Raw genomic sequence first — 11,853 nt, 5'->3', positions numbered from 1 at the left:
ATTTGGGTTTAGTGCGCCGGCTGTTTTCGCGCGCTCCAGCGGTGGCGGGAAGTTACCGCGCGCGGGAAGCGTTTGCGCGCGCGCGGGAGAAAGCGGCACGCGGCGCGGTAGATTTGGCGCGCCGCTTCGCGCGCGCCTATAAAATGCCGCGCTCGCCACGCGCACAGACACAGCCACGCGCCCTCCCCTCGCAACCTCGCCGCTTCGCCGCTTTCCGCGCCACCACCGCGCCACCATGCCGCCGCGCCGCCGGGGTTCGTCGGGCTACCGCGGCGTCCGCGAGCACCCCAACGGCTGGTACTCCGCCGAGATCCGGTCCGGCGACGTCCGGCTCGGCCTCGGGTTGTTCCGGAGCGCGTACGAGGCGGCCCGCGTGTACGACGCGGCGGCGTGGCGGTTGGATAGGCCCCGGACGCAGATGAACTTCCGGGACGTCTTCACGCGCGAGCAGGCGCAGCGCGTCGCCCCTCCGCCGCGTCTCATCACCGACATGGACCGAGCCGACCACGCTCGGCGCTGCCGCTGCCTCCTCATCGCCGAGGAGGACGAGCGAGCCATGGCGGAGTGGCGCCGTCGCCACCCGGAGGACGTCGCCGACGAGCGTGCCTACTGGGCGGAGAGAACAGCAAGGCGCCGCGCGGAGCGGGCGGACCGGCGTCGGCGGAAGGCATTGGCGAATGCGCAGTGCGACATCGTTTCAGCAGGTGGGAGGTCGATCTTCACATCAGACGATGAACGTTGGGACGACATTTGGCTCGATACCTCGGACAACACCGACGAGGATGATGATGGTGGTTGCGATTTGGAGTAGTTTCTATCTAGTATGCCGTAGTAGTTTCTATCTAGTTGCACCGTAGTTCTATCTATCTATGTTTTCGAACTATCTATCTAGTTGCATCGATGTAAAATGCCTTTGTATCGTTTTTTTATCTATGCAATTTATCTTTATTTTTTATCTATGCAATTTTTTATTATTTTTATGCTTCCGAAAATGTTGTCGCGCGCGCTGCTGGAGCGGCGCACGCACGCTGCATTTTAGCGCGGCTGCTGGAGCCAGCGCTGCGCGCTGTGCCAAATCAGGCGATACGCGCACGGCAAATCTGTTTTTTGCGCGCGGCGCGTCCGGCGCCTGTTGGAGATGCTCTAAAGGCACAGTGCCGCGGACCGACCATACCAACCAACCAAGGACGCAGACGTTGAACCATCACCTCGCCATCCTCTTGCCATTAATAGGCCCTCTTCCTCTTTTTTGCTCGATCGCAACAGGATAAGTTTTATCGGCGCCTTTCCTTTTGGATCGCCAAAGCGTTCCCGCGAAGCCAAAATGCATCATTCACACGCACGCGGAACTAAAGAAAGGAGAGAAAACCGTCAGAAAATGTATGGGCGCTTCGGCTGCACGTAGCAAGCGAGACGTGCACAGGCACAGGCACAGGCACAGGCACGGGCATGAAACACATCGTGATGTGACCTCCAAATCTAATCATGCTTCATGATATATATCAGTCCCCCAATTAATTTGCACCACTACGTGATGTGTACCAGTCCAGACCATAATTTGACGACGACGATTTAAAAATCTGGTGGAAATGAAGAATTGGGTGTGGGATGACGGAAACCGCTTTCGGTTTGGCCGTCAAATCGGTACGGATATTTGGAATTAATGCTGACGAGAGTGGTTAATTCGCTTACTCTACTACTTATATCGTCATCATTAGTACAAACATAAATAAACGTTGCAAATTAGGCGTACAACTACACTCTACCAATATAAACTGTCGTAAATAAGCATAAATAATCTACTACTACTAATTAAGTGTTAATCCCTCTTCACTACTAATCACTAGTGGCGGCCATGGCGTCGCATATAAGCAGGCGCTCCACTTCCCCCATTTGACGATTTAAATAACCGAAAGCACGCCGCAACAAACAAACAAGGAGAGAGAGAGAGGCAAGAGCGAAGCCAATAGGCAACAGTAATCAGAATCCCAAACCGGAGGGGGCGGCATAGCAGCCGAGGCCGCGGGAGCGCCGAGAGCTCGGGCGCGGCCGGCGCGGGAGAGCAGCAGAGGCGTCGGCGACGAGACGAGACGGGGCGCCGCCACGCCCCGCCCTATCCCGCCGCCGGCGGATTCGGCCGGAACCGGAGCACAGCCGTCCGGGGAGCGGCCGCGGCGTGGCCGGAGCAGCCCCCGCCCGCGCCGGCCAATGCCGGCGTAGCGTGCCGCGGTAAGGTCCCCGTCCGTCCCGGCCAGTGGCGGTTGGTGCCAACCGCGCGGCAGTACAGTTGCCCAACTTCTCGCTTTTCCGCGTGAAAATGGCTTTCTACTCTTTTTTCCTGTGCCAAGTACAGCCGCGAAACTCCGGCCACGGATTCGTGTGCCTAGATGATTAGTACTGTATGTGACTACAGTTTACTGTTCTTGTCTGAAGTAAATAAACAAGTAGGTGTTCAGGATTCTATTGGATGGAACAGGGGGTGGGTTTTGATCAAATTCGAGCGCAAGGCGTGCGCTGATGTTCGGCTGATTTATGCTTGTTTGTATGCTTTTGCAGAAATCGCCTAGGGCGTGGAGCTGATCGGAACCGTGTCGTGTACAGGATATGGGAAGGTTTGGGTATTAGGGATTGAATTTTGCTGTGGCAGTTGTGTCCAAGATGTTGGGCACCAATACCATGGAGTCGCGGATGGATCAGTACGAGATCATGGAGCAGATTGGCCGCGGCGCCTTTGGTGCCGCCATTCTGGTCAACCACAAGACCGAGAAGAAAAAGTATGATGCGAAGATTGCCTTCTTCTATTTAGTTACAGAATACAGAGTTTGTTTCCCCTTAAAGAAGGTGGTTGATATATGATTGGTTTGCAGATATGTGCTGAAGAAGATCCGGCTCGCAAGGCAGACAGAGCGGTGCCGCAAATCTGCTCATCAAGAGGTTAGTGAAGCACGAGAAATTGTTAGGCTTTATTAGTTCATTGATTAGTATTGTTGAACTGACAGATGGAAGCAAAATTGCAGATGGCCCTTATTGCTCGCCTTCAACATCCTTATACTGTTGAATTCAAGGAGGCATGGGTTGAGAAGGTTTGTTCTCTAGGAACATGCATCTGCATATGCCTTTTGTATTGTTACATCTTTCCTCTGGCTTACTGTGTGAGTGACGACAGGGTTGCTATGTTTGCATCGTGACGGGATACTGCGAAGGTGGCGATATGTGAGTGTAATTTACAGGTAGTGGGAGTCCGGGAGATTAGTTTTGGTTGTTGACTCTGTTTTGTTTTGCTGTGTTCTTTCTGGTAGGGCTGAACTGATGAAAAAGGCAAATGGGACATACTTCCCGGAAGAGGTTATTACGATTTTTTCAACTCCTTTTGTTTCATGTTTTAGGTAATCAATATCCAGAAGTGTGCTAACTGTTGTGAACAATCATCAGAAACTGCTGAGATGGTTTGCTCAATTGGCTCTAGCTGTTGACTACTTGCATTCAAACTATGTTTTGCACCGGGACCTCAAGGTAAGTGTCAAAGAATGATGATGCTGTCATTTATTTCATCAAGCAACCCGTAATATAGCGTGTCCTTGTCCTTTCTGCAGTGCTCAAACATATTTCTCACAAAAGATCATGACATCCGTCTTGGTTAGTGCCTCACATTGACTCAAGTAACTCTTATCTTGTATTACGTCTGCACCCCGCAATGTTTCATTGCTGGAGTTTAAATGTCTCTAGTTTACTTGCAGGGGATTTTGGCCTTGCTAAGACCTTAAAGGCAGACGATTTAACATCTTCGGTAAGCTTCTCTGTGATATCCTTCTATCTCAGATACAGATACTGATTAATCATGTTCTGTTTTATTCCCTGAATCTTATATGTTAGCATGATGCCTTCTTAGGTTGTTGGAACACCAAATTACATGTGCCCAGAGCTTCTTACCGACATTCCTTATGGATTCAAGTCAGACATATGGTCTCTTGGTAACTACCTACTTTTATGGAGATACTTTAGGAAATTTATGCCATTTGGCTTTATTTATAAACCTTGTTTCTAAAAATCAATGTCATATAGCCTAGTTTTTAACTGGAATATGTCTGTACAGGATGTTGTATGTATGAGGTGGCTGCTCATCGACCTGCTTTCAAGGCTTTTGTGAGTTCTTATCAGCTCATGTTCTTATATCACTATGATCTCCTACCTAACAGTAATTATATTTCCATGGATTTTACATACCTTGTAATCAATGCTACATAGCTTGTATTTAGAAAGTGCCTGCCGACTGCCCATAGAAGGATAAGATTACTAGAACACTTCGAAATAGTATGTAGGTTGCTATCAACAAACAGAATGGAAGATATAGAAAACCTCAAGTGGACTTTCTTGTGGCATTACAAATGGTCACGAACCCAATGTAAGGACCATATGGCTTCCAGCCTCTTTTTTAGTAGGGAAAGAGTGATCATCGTCACCTTCCATTTGAGAGGTTGTGGCATTTGCATCTCCATTGAATAATTTCTTCTTCCACTTCTATTACATTCATTGAAGTTTGCTAAGGAAAACCACTCGACAATTAAGAAGCACTGATGTCTTCATTCTGTGTAGAACTCTTCGCAATATCGACTTTTGTGTGTGTGTGTGTGTGTGTGTGCACGCGCGCAATTTTCATGCACATGTCTAACTTTGTGCTATAAGAGAAGGATGAGTTTCTTTTCCAGATTCATACCATACTGGAACATACTTATCCACGATCCATCCAGGAAATTCATTTCTGGATTTATGTGAATGATGCAGATCTTTTGTCTCGTTGACCTTCAAAAATATGTTTGAAGAGGTCTAGTGCTCTCTCTTAAGTATGAATATTTTTCTTTTACGCAAATCCATGTTTACTTAAACTAAATCAAAGTCAAGATTTCTTTGGAAAAAATGATGCTGATTATTAGTTTCCCTGCATGTTATTTTTGTCGAATTGCTGGACTGTGGACTGCAGTATCTGTTCCATTTTTTCTCTTAAATGTTCATACTAGTGAATACAGTTTACCATTATGATGGCGTGATTGGTTTCTCTTAAATGTTCATACTAGTGGACACAGTTTACCATTGTGATGGCATTATTGGTTTCGAAATTGTAAAAGCTTACCTGTGCTTAAATTTGCTCCTTTCAGGATATGGCTGGACTGATAAGCAAAATAAATCGCTCCTCCATTGGCCCTATACCTACTTGCTACTCTCCATCTATGTAAGTGCACCTTCATGCTATATATAGTAGGCATGCATGGAAGTCTGGTTTTCCTTAACATTCTTGTTTAAAATAGTTTCAGTCTTCTATTGTCATATTTGTTGTTGTCATATTATGGACTATTCTATCCTTTCTAAACCTACCATTTAATCTTTAGATACGTTGTCTTTCAACTCCTTCAAAGTCAAGCGATGTCTGCTGGAAAATGCAGCACTTTTTATCCCATTACAAAACATCATTGTTCTATTGTCATATTCTGATGAGCTTCCTAGTCCAATGTTAGCTAAAAGGTTCCCGTTTTGGCTGTTGGTTGCAGGAAAACGCTTATCAAAAGCATGTTGAGGAAGAATCCTGAACACCGGCCTACTGTAAGTTACTATGCGCATAGAAATCTCACTACAAAACCTGTTTACCAAATTTACTCGATTCTGACATTATTTATTACTATTTGTAAACAGGCATCTGATATTCTGAAAAATCCATATCTGCAACCTTATGTTGATCAGCACCGCGCGTTTACTGCTGTACCGCATCCCATGCGATCACCAGGGAAATCCATTACCAGTTCACGGAGCAGTCGGAGGAGCATGTCTGGGAGCCAATGTAGCAGCATTTCTGGCACTGGCAGTGATTTGGACAGTATACAATCAAGTGAAAGAAACACATCAGGGCTAGCTACAAGTTCCAACAACACCACCATTGGTACTGAAGGTGCTGAAGCTACTGATGATGCGTCAGTTAAAACATGTTCAACACCACGTGATCTTAAAAGCCATAAGGACATTGATAGTCCTGAACTGGAGAGACAAGACTCACCTAAATCCATACATGTTGATCAGCGTCCCAAATACGGGAGTAAGCAGCCAAAAATCATCAAGAAGATACTAACAACTCTAAGAGAGGAGACTAATAAGCTCAGGGTAAACAATTCACCTTTGAGAGCTAGCCGTGTAAAGCTACATTCACCTAGTCACAGAGAGCTCTTGTCTGATGATTCAGAGCATAACAGTGTTTCCTCCAGTGTAAAATCTAGTGAAGTGACACCATATGCACCAGCAAAGGTCAACCGCGATACTATGAAACACATACAAGCATCTCCTCCCCTGAAGTATTTGGTGAGGAATGAGGATTAATCATTTTCTTGTGCTGAATCACCTTTTTTTTGTTGCTAATTTTTTTTCCTGATCATGTCCTGCAGTCGCCAATTGTTGAACATTCTCCAAAAGTTAAGATCAAAGCGGATGAGCCGCAGCAGCTAGACCCTACCAAGCAGACAATTGAAGATGTTGATGCCGCTGAAGGGAAGGTCAAGAATAGGGTTCTACCCAGTTTTAGTAGACGCCCTAGCTTCCCTCCCCGTAGGCCAGTGGGAGCAGAGAGTCCACAGCACACTGGGACAAAACGAGCTCACAGTAAGGTTACCACAGAGCATGCAAAAAGCCCTTCTCGATCTGTCCATAGTCCAAAAAATGCTTTCACTGAGCTTCCAGGTGTTCTAATGGCTCCTCCAAGTCCCCTGGGTGGTAATCAAATGAAATTGGGCAATTCACAGGTGAAATGTGCTCCACCCAGTGATATAGCAACCAAAGAAGTCAGTAGTGTTTGCTCCAGTTCCAAGATTGATTACGCTGACAGCATCAAGCAGTCTGAACCATCTGAACCTGATTCATTAACCCACTTGGATTCATCTTGCAAATGCCCAACCCTGGACACTGCCATACAAAAGCATGATCAAACTGATATACCAAGCTCAGAGCTCAACACCACCAATTTGCAGAAGAGTATGGCTAGTAATGATGATAGTAGTGTAAGCTCAGCCTTGGACCCATCTGTTGATACAAATGTGCAAGAATTTATTTGCAAGGATGATATTCCCTGCAGTAAGACCGTGCAGAGCACTCCCACTATCACTGTACAGAGTGAGGAGGATAAGTTCACAGTACAAGAACTGCTCTCATCAGTACCATATATTGCTCCTGATGATTCAGCAACAAAAACCATTGCACTAGACAAAGGATCCAATTCTATCCACCAGTTATCAGAGAAATCACCAGTTCCTCATTTGGGCCCTCCAGTTGAGGACATTATACATGTCATAAGGCCCGGCAGTTTCAGCGTCAGCGATGAGCAGGCAGTAACAGGTAGTGCTGAAATGGAAGCCCAAAGCACAGATGTTGGCGAACTTTGCGATGTCATAAAAGAAGAAGTGGATGTCAGAAGCATCACACCAAGTCTTATACCTTCCGGACTTGTTGGTTCTGCCGCCGTGAAGCCCAACATTTCAGAAGATAATACTATCAGCCCGAAGCTGGCCAATTCAGATGTTGTAAAATTGCCCGCTATCCCAGAAGTAAATTCTGCTTCTCTGGAGACCCCAGCAAAGGAAATACTGGCAACCTCAGCAAAGGAAATGCTTAATGTCAAGTCCTTTAGGCAACGATCCGAGGCTCTTGAAGGGCTCTTGGAGCTTTCTGCTGATCTGCTGGAAAACAACAGGCTGGAGGAGCTTGCGGTGGTTCTGAGGCCATTCGGGAAGGCGAAGGTGTCCCCGCGAGAAACGGCTATCTGGCTGGCCAGAAGTTTTCAAGGGATGATGAATGATGAAGCGAGTCGCAGCTCAACGTGAGTGCCCGTAAAATTAACCTTTTTCTTTTTTTATTTATGTTCTGAAATATCCAAATGTGTAAAGTTTGACCACCTCACGCCCCCTCATTTCGTGTGCTATATGTATATCAGTCCCAAGTTTGCGTCTCAATGGTTCCCAGCTGTATACGGTACATTCTGTAAATAGCCCAGACTTGTAAACAGAAATAAGACATGTAAAAAATAATGCTAAATCTGCATACCAAGGTATGCATATTGAAGATCCACAATTTATTATTTAGCTGTCTATCACACTCGCCCGGATTCGAGCGGATGTGTTTTCATGTTTGCTGTCAGTCTGTTCTCCTTGTGGACAACTCTTGTCACCCCACACAGGAGCAGTGTAAACTAATTATCCAGCCAGCAAAATTTAGCACCGGACAGGTAGCTGCATCTCATACTCGGATTCCTGATGCTATCACTTGTCGTTGCTCCATTTCGTTCACTCTTATCAATTTCCAAGTAGTTGCGCTAGACTTCGCCGTGCATTTCCACGGTTGTACCCTCTGTCCTTCTTGTCCGTGCTGCCGGAGTTTCTTAGGCATCTCCTGTCGTCGTGCACTTGAAATAGCTGTGCTGCAGCTACGAGCCTTGAAGGTCTCGTCGGATTCTTGCCATACGTGTTGCACTGGCATTGTATCTAGCCTTGAAACAACGCCACAGCATCGTATCACCCTTCCACAACGTCGTCCTCTCCTGTCAAGAAAATACAAGTATACAACGTCGTCCGCTATATATATATATATCCATCGGTTCCTCGTGTCCGCGTCGCCTCGTCTGCCTCTAGCCATGCAGCAGCCGCCGCAGGAAATCCACGCCTACGGCTACAGCGCCGGCGCCGCGCCCGCCCATGGTGTCGGCGTCGGCGTCGTGCCAGCGGCCGCCGACGCTTCCCCGCGCCCTGACCAACCCCGGCCTCCGCCTCCTCCCCCACGGCGCCGGCTGAGCCCGTTCCGCATCTTCATCCTAGCCTTCGTCGGAGCCTGCATCCTCGCCGGCGTCGTCGCGCTGCTCGTCTGGCTCATCTACCGCCCCAGCGAGGTCCAGGTGGCCGTCGACGCCGCGACGCTGTCCTGGTTCCTCGTGAACTCGACGGCGGCCTCGCCGGTAATGTCGTTCAACCTCACCGCCGGCCTCATCATCACCAACCCCAACAGGCGCGTGGGCGTCTACTACGACCTGCTGCACGCGGAGGGCATCTACCGCGGCCGGAGCTTCGACCGGGTCGCCCTGCCGATGTCGTTCCAGGCCGCCAACTGCGCGGACAGGATGCGGGCCGTGCTCGGAGGGACCTCGGCCGACGACCTGACGGCGGCGGCCTTCCCCGTCGACCTGTGGCTCGACGGGAAAGTGCGGTACAGGTACGGCGGGGTGGTGACGACCTCGGCGAGCACGCTGTCGGTCAAGTGCCCGCTGGTGCTGCAGCTCATGGTGCCGTCGAGACGGGTCGAGTGTACCGTGAATCTGTGATCGGTTCGGCCGGGAATCTCGTTCATGCTGGTTTCTCACTGGCGCGCTGAGTGGAATTTTTGAATCATTTGCTTCGTTTTAGTCCTCGCTTTGATTATCTCTCACCTTCTCCCCCTCCTGTGAAACTTCCATGTGGGGCGGGGCACCGTCCATTGAGATAACACAGAGCAAATCATCAAAAAATGCGACGCTAGCCGTCGGCCAGGTGATTATCGGATCGGATCGGCCGCCTCAGCAACAGTTGGATGGCGTGCGAGACAGTCGTCCAATCTCTGTTGCAGCCGCTTGCAATTTGACTCATATTGTGCTCGGGCGTTCGCAACAAGAGCCATTGTTGTGCTCACCCGAAGCGTTTCGTACCTCCGCGGCGTGGCCTATGTTGCATCCACAACAAACCCCTTTGCAACATTCAGCCGCCACTTGTTCCGAAGCCCCTTTGCAACACGGACGATGTTGCAAAGCCCCTTCGCAACACATATGACATCGCGAAGCCATTGACACCCCACCGTTGAGAAGATGAGGAACGGCATGCGTGGGCCACGGGGCACATGTCACACACACTAGGCGGCGAACAACACAATGGGATCAATCGAATGAGTATGCGTATTTTCTCAAAATAAAATAGGGCAAATAATCCAACACTCAGTTTTTTTTAATACAGTATAAATATAGACGCTCATACATATGCACATACACTCACCCCTATGAATGCTTGCACACACACGCTATCCCTATGAGCACCTTCAAGGGCGTGTTTGGTTGCCCGCATCGAGCCCAACCAGGCCCGCGCGCGAAGGAAGAGACCTATTTGGTTGTCTGGTTTCACTGTTGGGTCTGCATCGCACGCTTCTTAAAGCACCTCTGGGCCTGGCTCGCTGGAAACGGTCAGATCAGCAGTTTCTTGCGAGCCAGGCCGAGGCGAGCGCAAGCGAGCAGGCCCTTGCACGAGTGGAGATGGGAGGGATGCGAGGTGTTTACGTGGTGTCTTCTTCAACCTCTAAAAATTTCCTTTGACCTGCAGCCTAATCTCGCAGTAATGCACAACATTCATGTTGCAAGTTTCCTGTTTCGTCGATCGTAGACGAGAAGATCTACATATTTCTCATGGTTGTACATATGGATATGTGTGCTGTGATTTAAGACACTGCTTAATTATTACTCTAGTCGGCGTGGTTTCTTTCGATCTCCTCTCTCACTTCTTGCTGTGGTAGCATCATCGTTGCCGTCGTTCATCTCGGCCTTCTCTCCATAATCCTATTGTAGTTAAGCCACCATGGCGCACACACTGACGGGGTTCTTCTTCTTTGTTCTCTGCCACCAACGGGGTCGATCATCTTGGCCTCCTCCCGGCCTCCTCTTTCCCGTCCTACTACACTAGAGTCATTTCCAGCGTCGATCATCTCAGCTCCTCTCTCTCGTCCTACTACACTGACGATGCCATTGCATGAGCACTGCATTTCTCCTCCTCTGTCCACTGTCTTTGCGCGAGCACTCCAACTAGTTCACCGGCGGGGTCGCTCGCCCATGACTTCGTTCTCGTCACGTCGGACACGGCGCCACAGTCACTCTCCACGGCAGTCGCCATGGTCCGGCGCACACTGCATTTCTTCTCCCCCTTCCTCTGCTAGCTCTTAACCCTATGTACTAAGTGCAAGTGCTAGCTCTTAATCATACCCCATGTGGGCAACCAAATAACGTGTAGTTGTATGCGCCGAGACAATGCGGGCAACCAAATAACGTGCCAAAGTTGATCCCCTAATGCAGGAAGTCCATATGCAGGCAACCAAACAACTTGCAGATGTCGCATATGAGGCTGTTTTTTCAGAGTCAGGCTGAGTTGAGATGTGTATGCAATGCAACTACTGTTCACTACTGCAACCAAACACGCCCCAAGAGACTGAGCCGATCCAACACCCTGAGTTGTTTTGGTCGTATGAGCGCAAACTTGATAGTCATGTGCCTTTCATGGGCCTTGCATGCGGGTTTTCGATGAGCGAGGGATGATGTGGGCAGTGGCGGAGCTACAATCAACAATTGGGCGGGCCAAACTTAATGAGAGTGCATGTCTGTTTCTCTCACAACCCATTTTTCTTCTTTGGCCCATTGTTTTGAAGCAAAACTGGGCAGCCACAGCACAGTTTTGCTTCAACTAAGCTCCGCAGTGGATGTGGGTCCTGGGACTGCAATATTTAGATCGTTGGCACTCCTAATGGAATTATATTAATATACCAAAAACAATTAAAAAAGAAATGTATGGACCCCTCAACCGCCCCCTTTCTCAACCTAGTAGTGGCTAAGGTCTCCATGTTGCCGCCTCGGTCCCATTCCTATCCCTTGACCAGTTGCCTCATCGACGGTCAGAAGAGTGGGGAACCATCCCTTTCGTTGTTTAGGTCCTTGTTATCTTTAGGTCTTTGTTCCCTGGTGGCATCGACGATGATGACGGCGATCCGTTAGAGTAAGGTCGTTTCCTACCTTGACATCGGCGGCAGCGGGGATGGTGCTTTGGGATC

The 11,853-nt window shown here is 48.8% G+C and overlaps 3 protein-coding genes across 4 annotated transcripts; all 3 read left to right on the top strand.

Annotated features, from left to right (window-relative positions):
* Positions 1–235: 235 nt before the first annotated feature.
* On the top strand, positions 236–963 carry LOC147980760 (uncharacterized). Its single transcript, XM_087516949.1, has one exon. The coding sequence runs from the start codon at positions 236–238 to the stop codon at positions 809–811; it is 576 nt and encodes a 191-aa protein (XP_087373075.1). The 3' UTR covers positions 812–963.
* A 934-nt stretch (positions 964–1,897) lies between these two features.
* Positions 1,898–8,107, top strand: LOC125545427 (serine/threonine-protein kinase Nek5). Of its 2 annotated transcripts, none has more exons than XM_048709354.2 (15): positions 1,898–2,229; positions 2,557–2,774; positions 2,868–2,934; positions 3,018–3,083; positions 3,167–3,213; positions 3,300–3,345; positions 3,433–3,513; positions 3,594–3,636; positions 3,738–3,787; positions 3,890–3,971; positions 4,094–4,143; positions 5,154–5,227; positions 5,544–5,595; positions 5,686–6,342; positions 6,426–8,107. In XM_048709354.2, the coding sequence occupies exons 2-15, from the start codon at positions 2,659–2,661 to the stop codon at positions 7,851–7,853; spliced, it is 2,859 nt and encodes a 952-aa protein (XP_048565311.1). In that variant the 5' UTR covers positions 1,898–2,229; positions 2,557–2,658; the 3' UTR covers positions 7,854–8,107. The 2 variants fall into 2 exon arrangements, with proteins under 2 accessions (XP_048565311.1, XP_087369677.1); XM_087513551.1 differs by lacking the exon at positions 1,898–2,229 and adding an exon at positions 2,313–2,444.
* On the top strand, positions 8,057–9,501 carry LOC147980759 (uncharacterized). Its single transcript, XM_087513552.1, has one exon. The coding sequence runs from the start codon at positions 8,057–8,059 to the stop codon at positions 9,338–9,340; it is 1,284 nt and encodes a 427-aa protein (XP_087369678.1). The 3' UTR covers positions 9,341–9,501.
* Positions 9,502–11,853: the final 2,352 nt, after the last annotated feature.

Source organism: Triticum urartu, chromosome 3A (assembly GCF_056163025.1).
Source record: "Triticum urartu cultivar PI428250 chromosome 3A, HENAU_Tu73, whole genome shotgun sequence".
NCBI classification, from domain to species: Eukaryota; Viridiplantae; Streptophyta; class Magnoliopsida; order Poales; family Poaceae; genus Triticum; species Triticum urartu.
Note: the sequence above shows the minus strand (reverse complement) of the source record. Positions and strands in the feature narration are given on the sequence as shown.

What these genes read in the sequence shown, in the direction of transcription:
- LOC147980759 (XM_087513552.1), top strand. Translation starts at nt 8,057, where the DNA reads ATGCTAAATCTGCATACCAAGGTATGCATATTGAAGATCCACAATTTA.
- LOC147980760 (XM_087516949.1), top strand. Translation starts at nt 236, where the DNA reads ATGCCGCCGCGCCGCCGGGGTTCGTCGGGCTACCGCGGCGTCCGCGAG.
- LOC125545427 (XM_048709354.2), top strand. Translation starts at nt 2,659, where the DNA reads ATGTTGGGCACCAATACCATGGAGTCGCGGATGGATCAGTACGAGATC. An exon ending in GGACATACTTCCCGGAAGAG is followed by an intron (nt 3,346 to 3,432) that starts GTTATTACGATT and finishes AACAATCATCAG; the next exon opens with AAACTGCTGAGATGGTTTGC. An exon ending in ACTTGCTACTCTCCATCTAT is followed by an intron (nt 5,228 to 5,543) that starts GTAAGTGCACCT and finishes TGTTGGTTGCAG; the next exon opens with GAAAACGCTTATCAAAAGCA.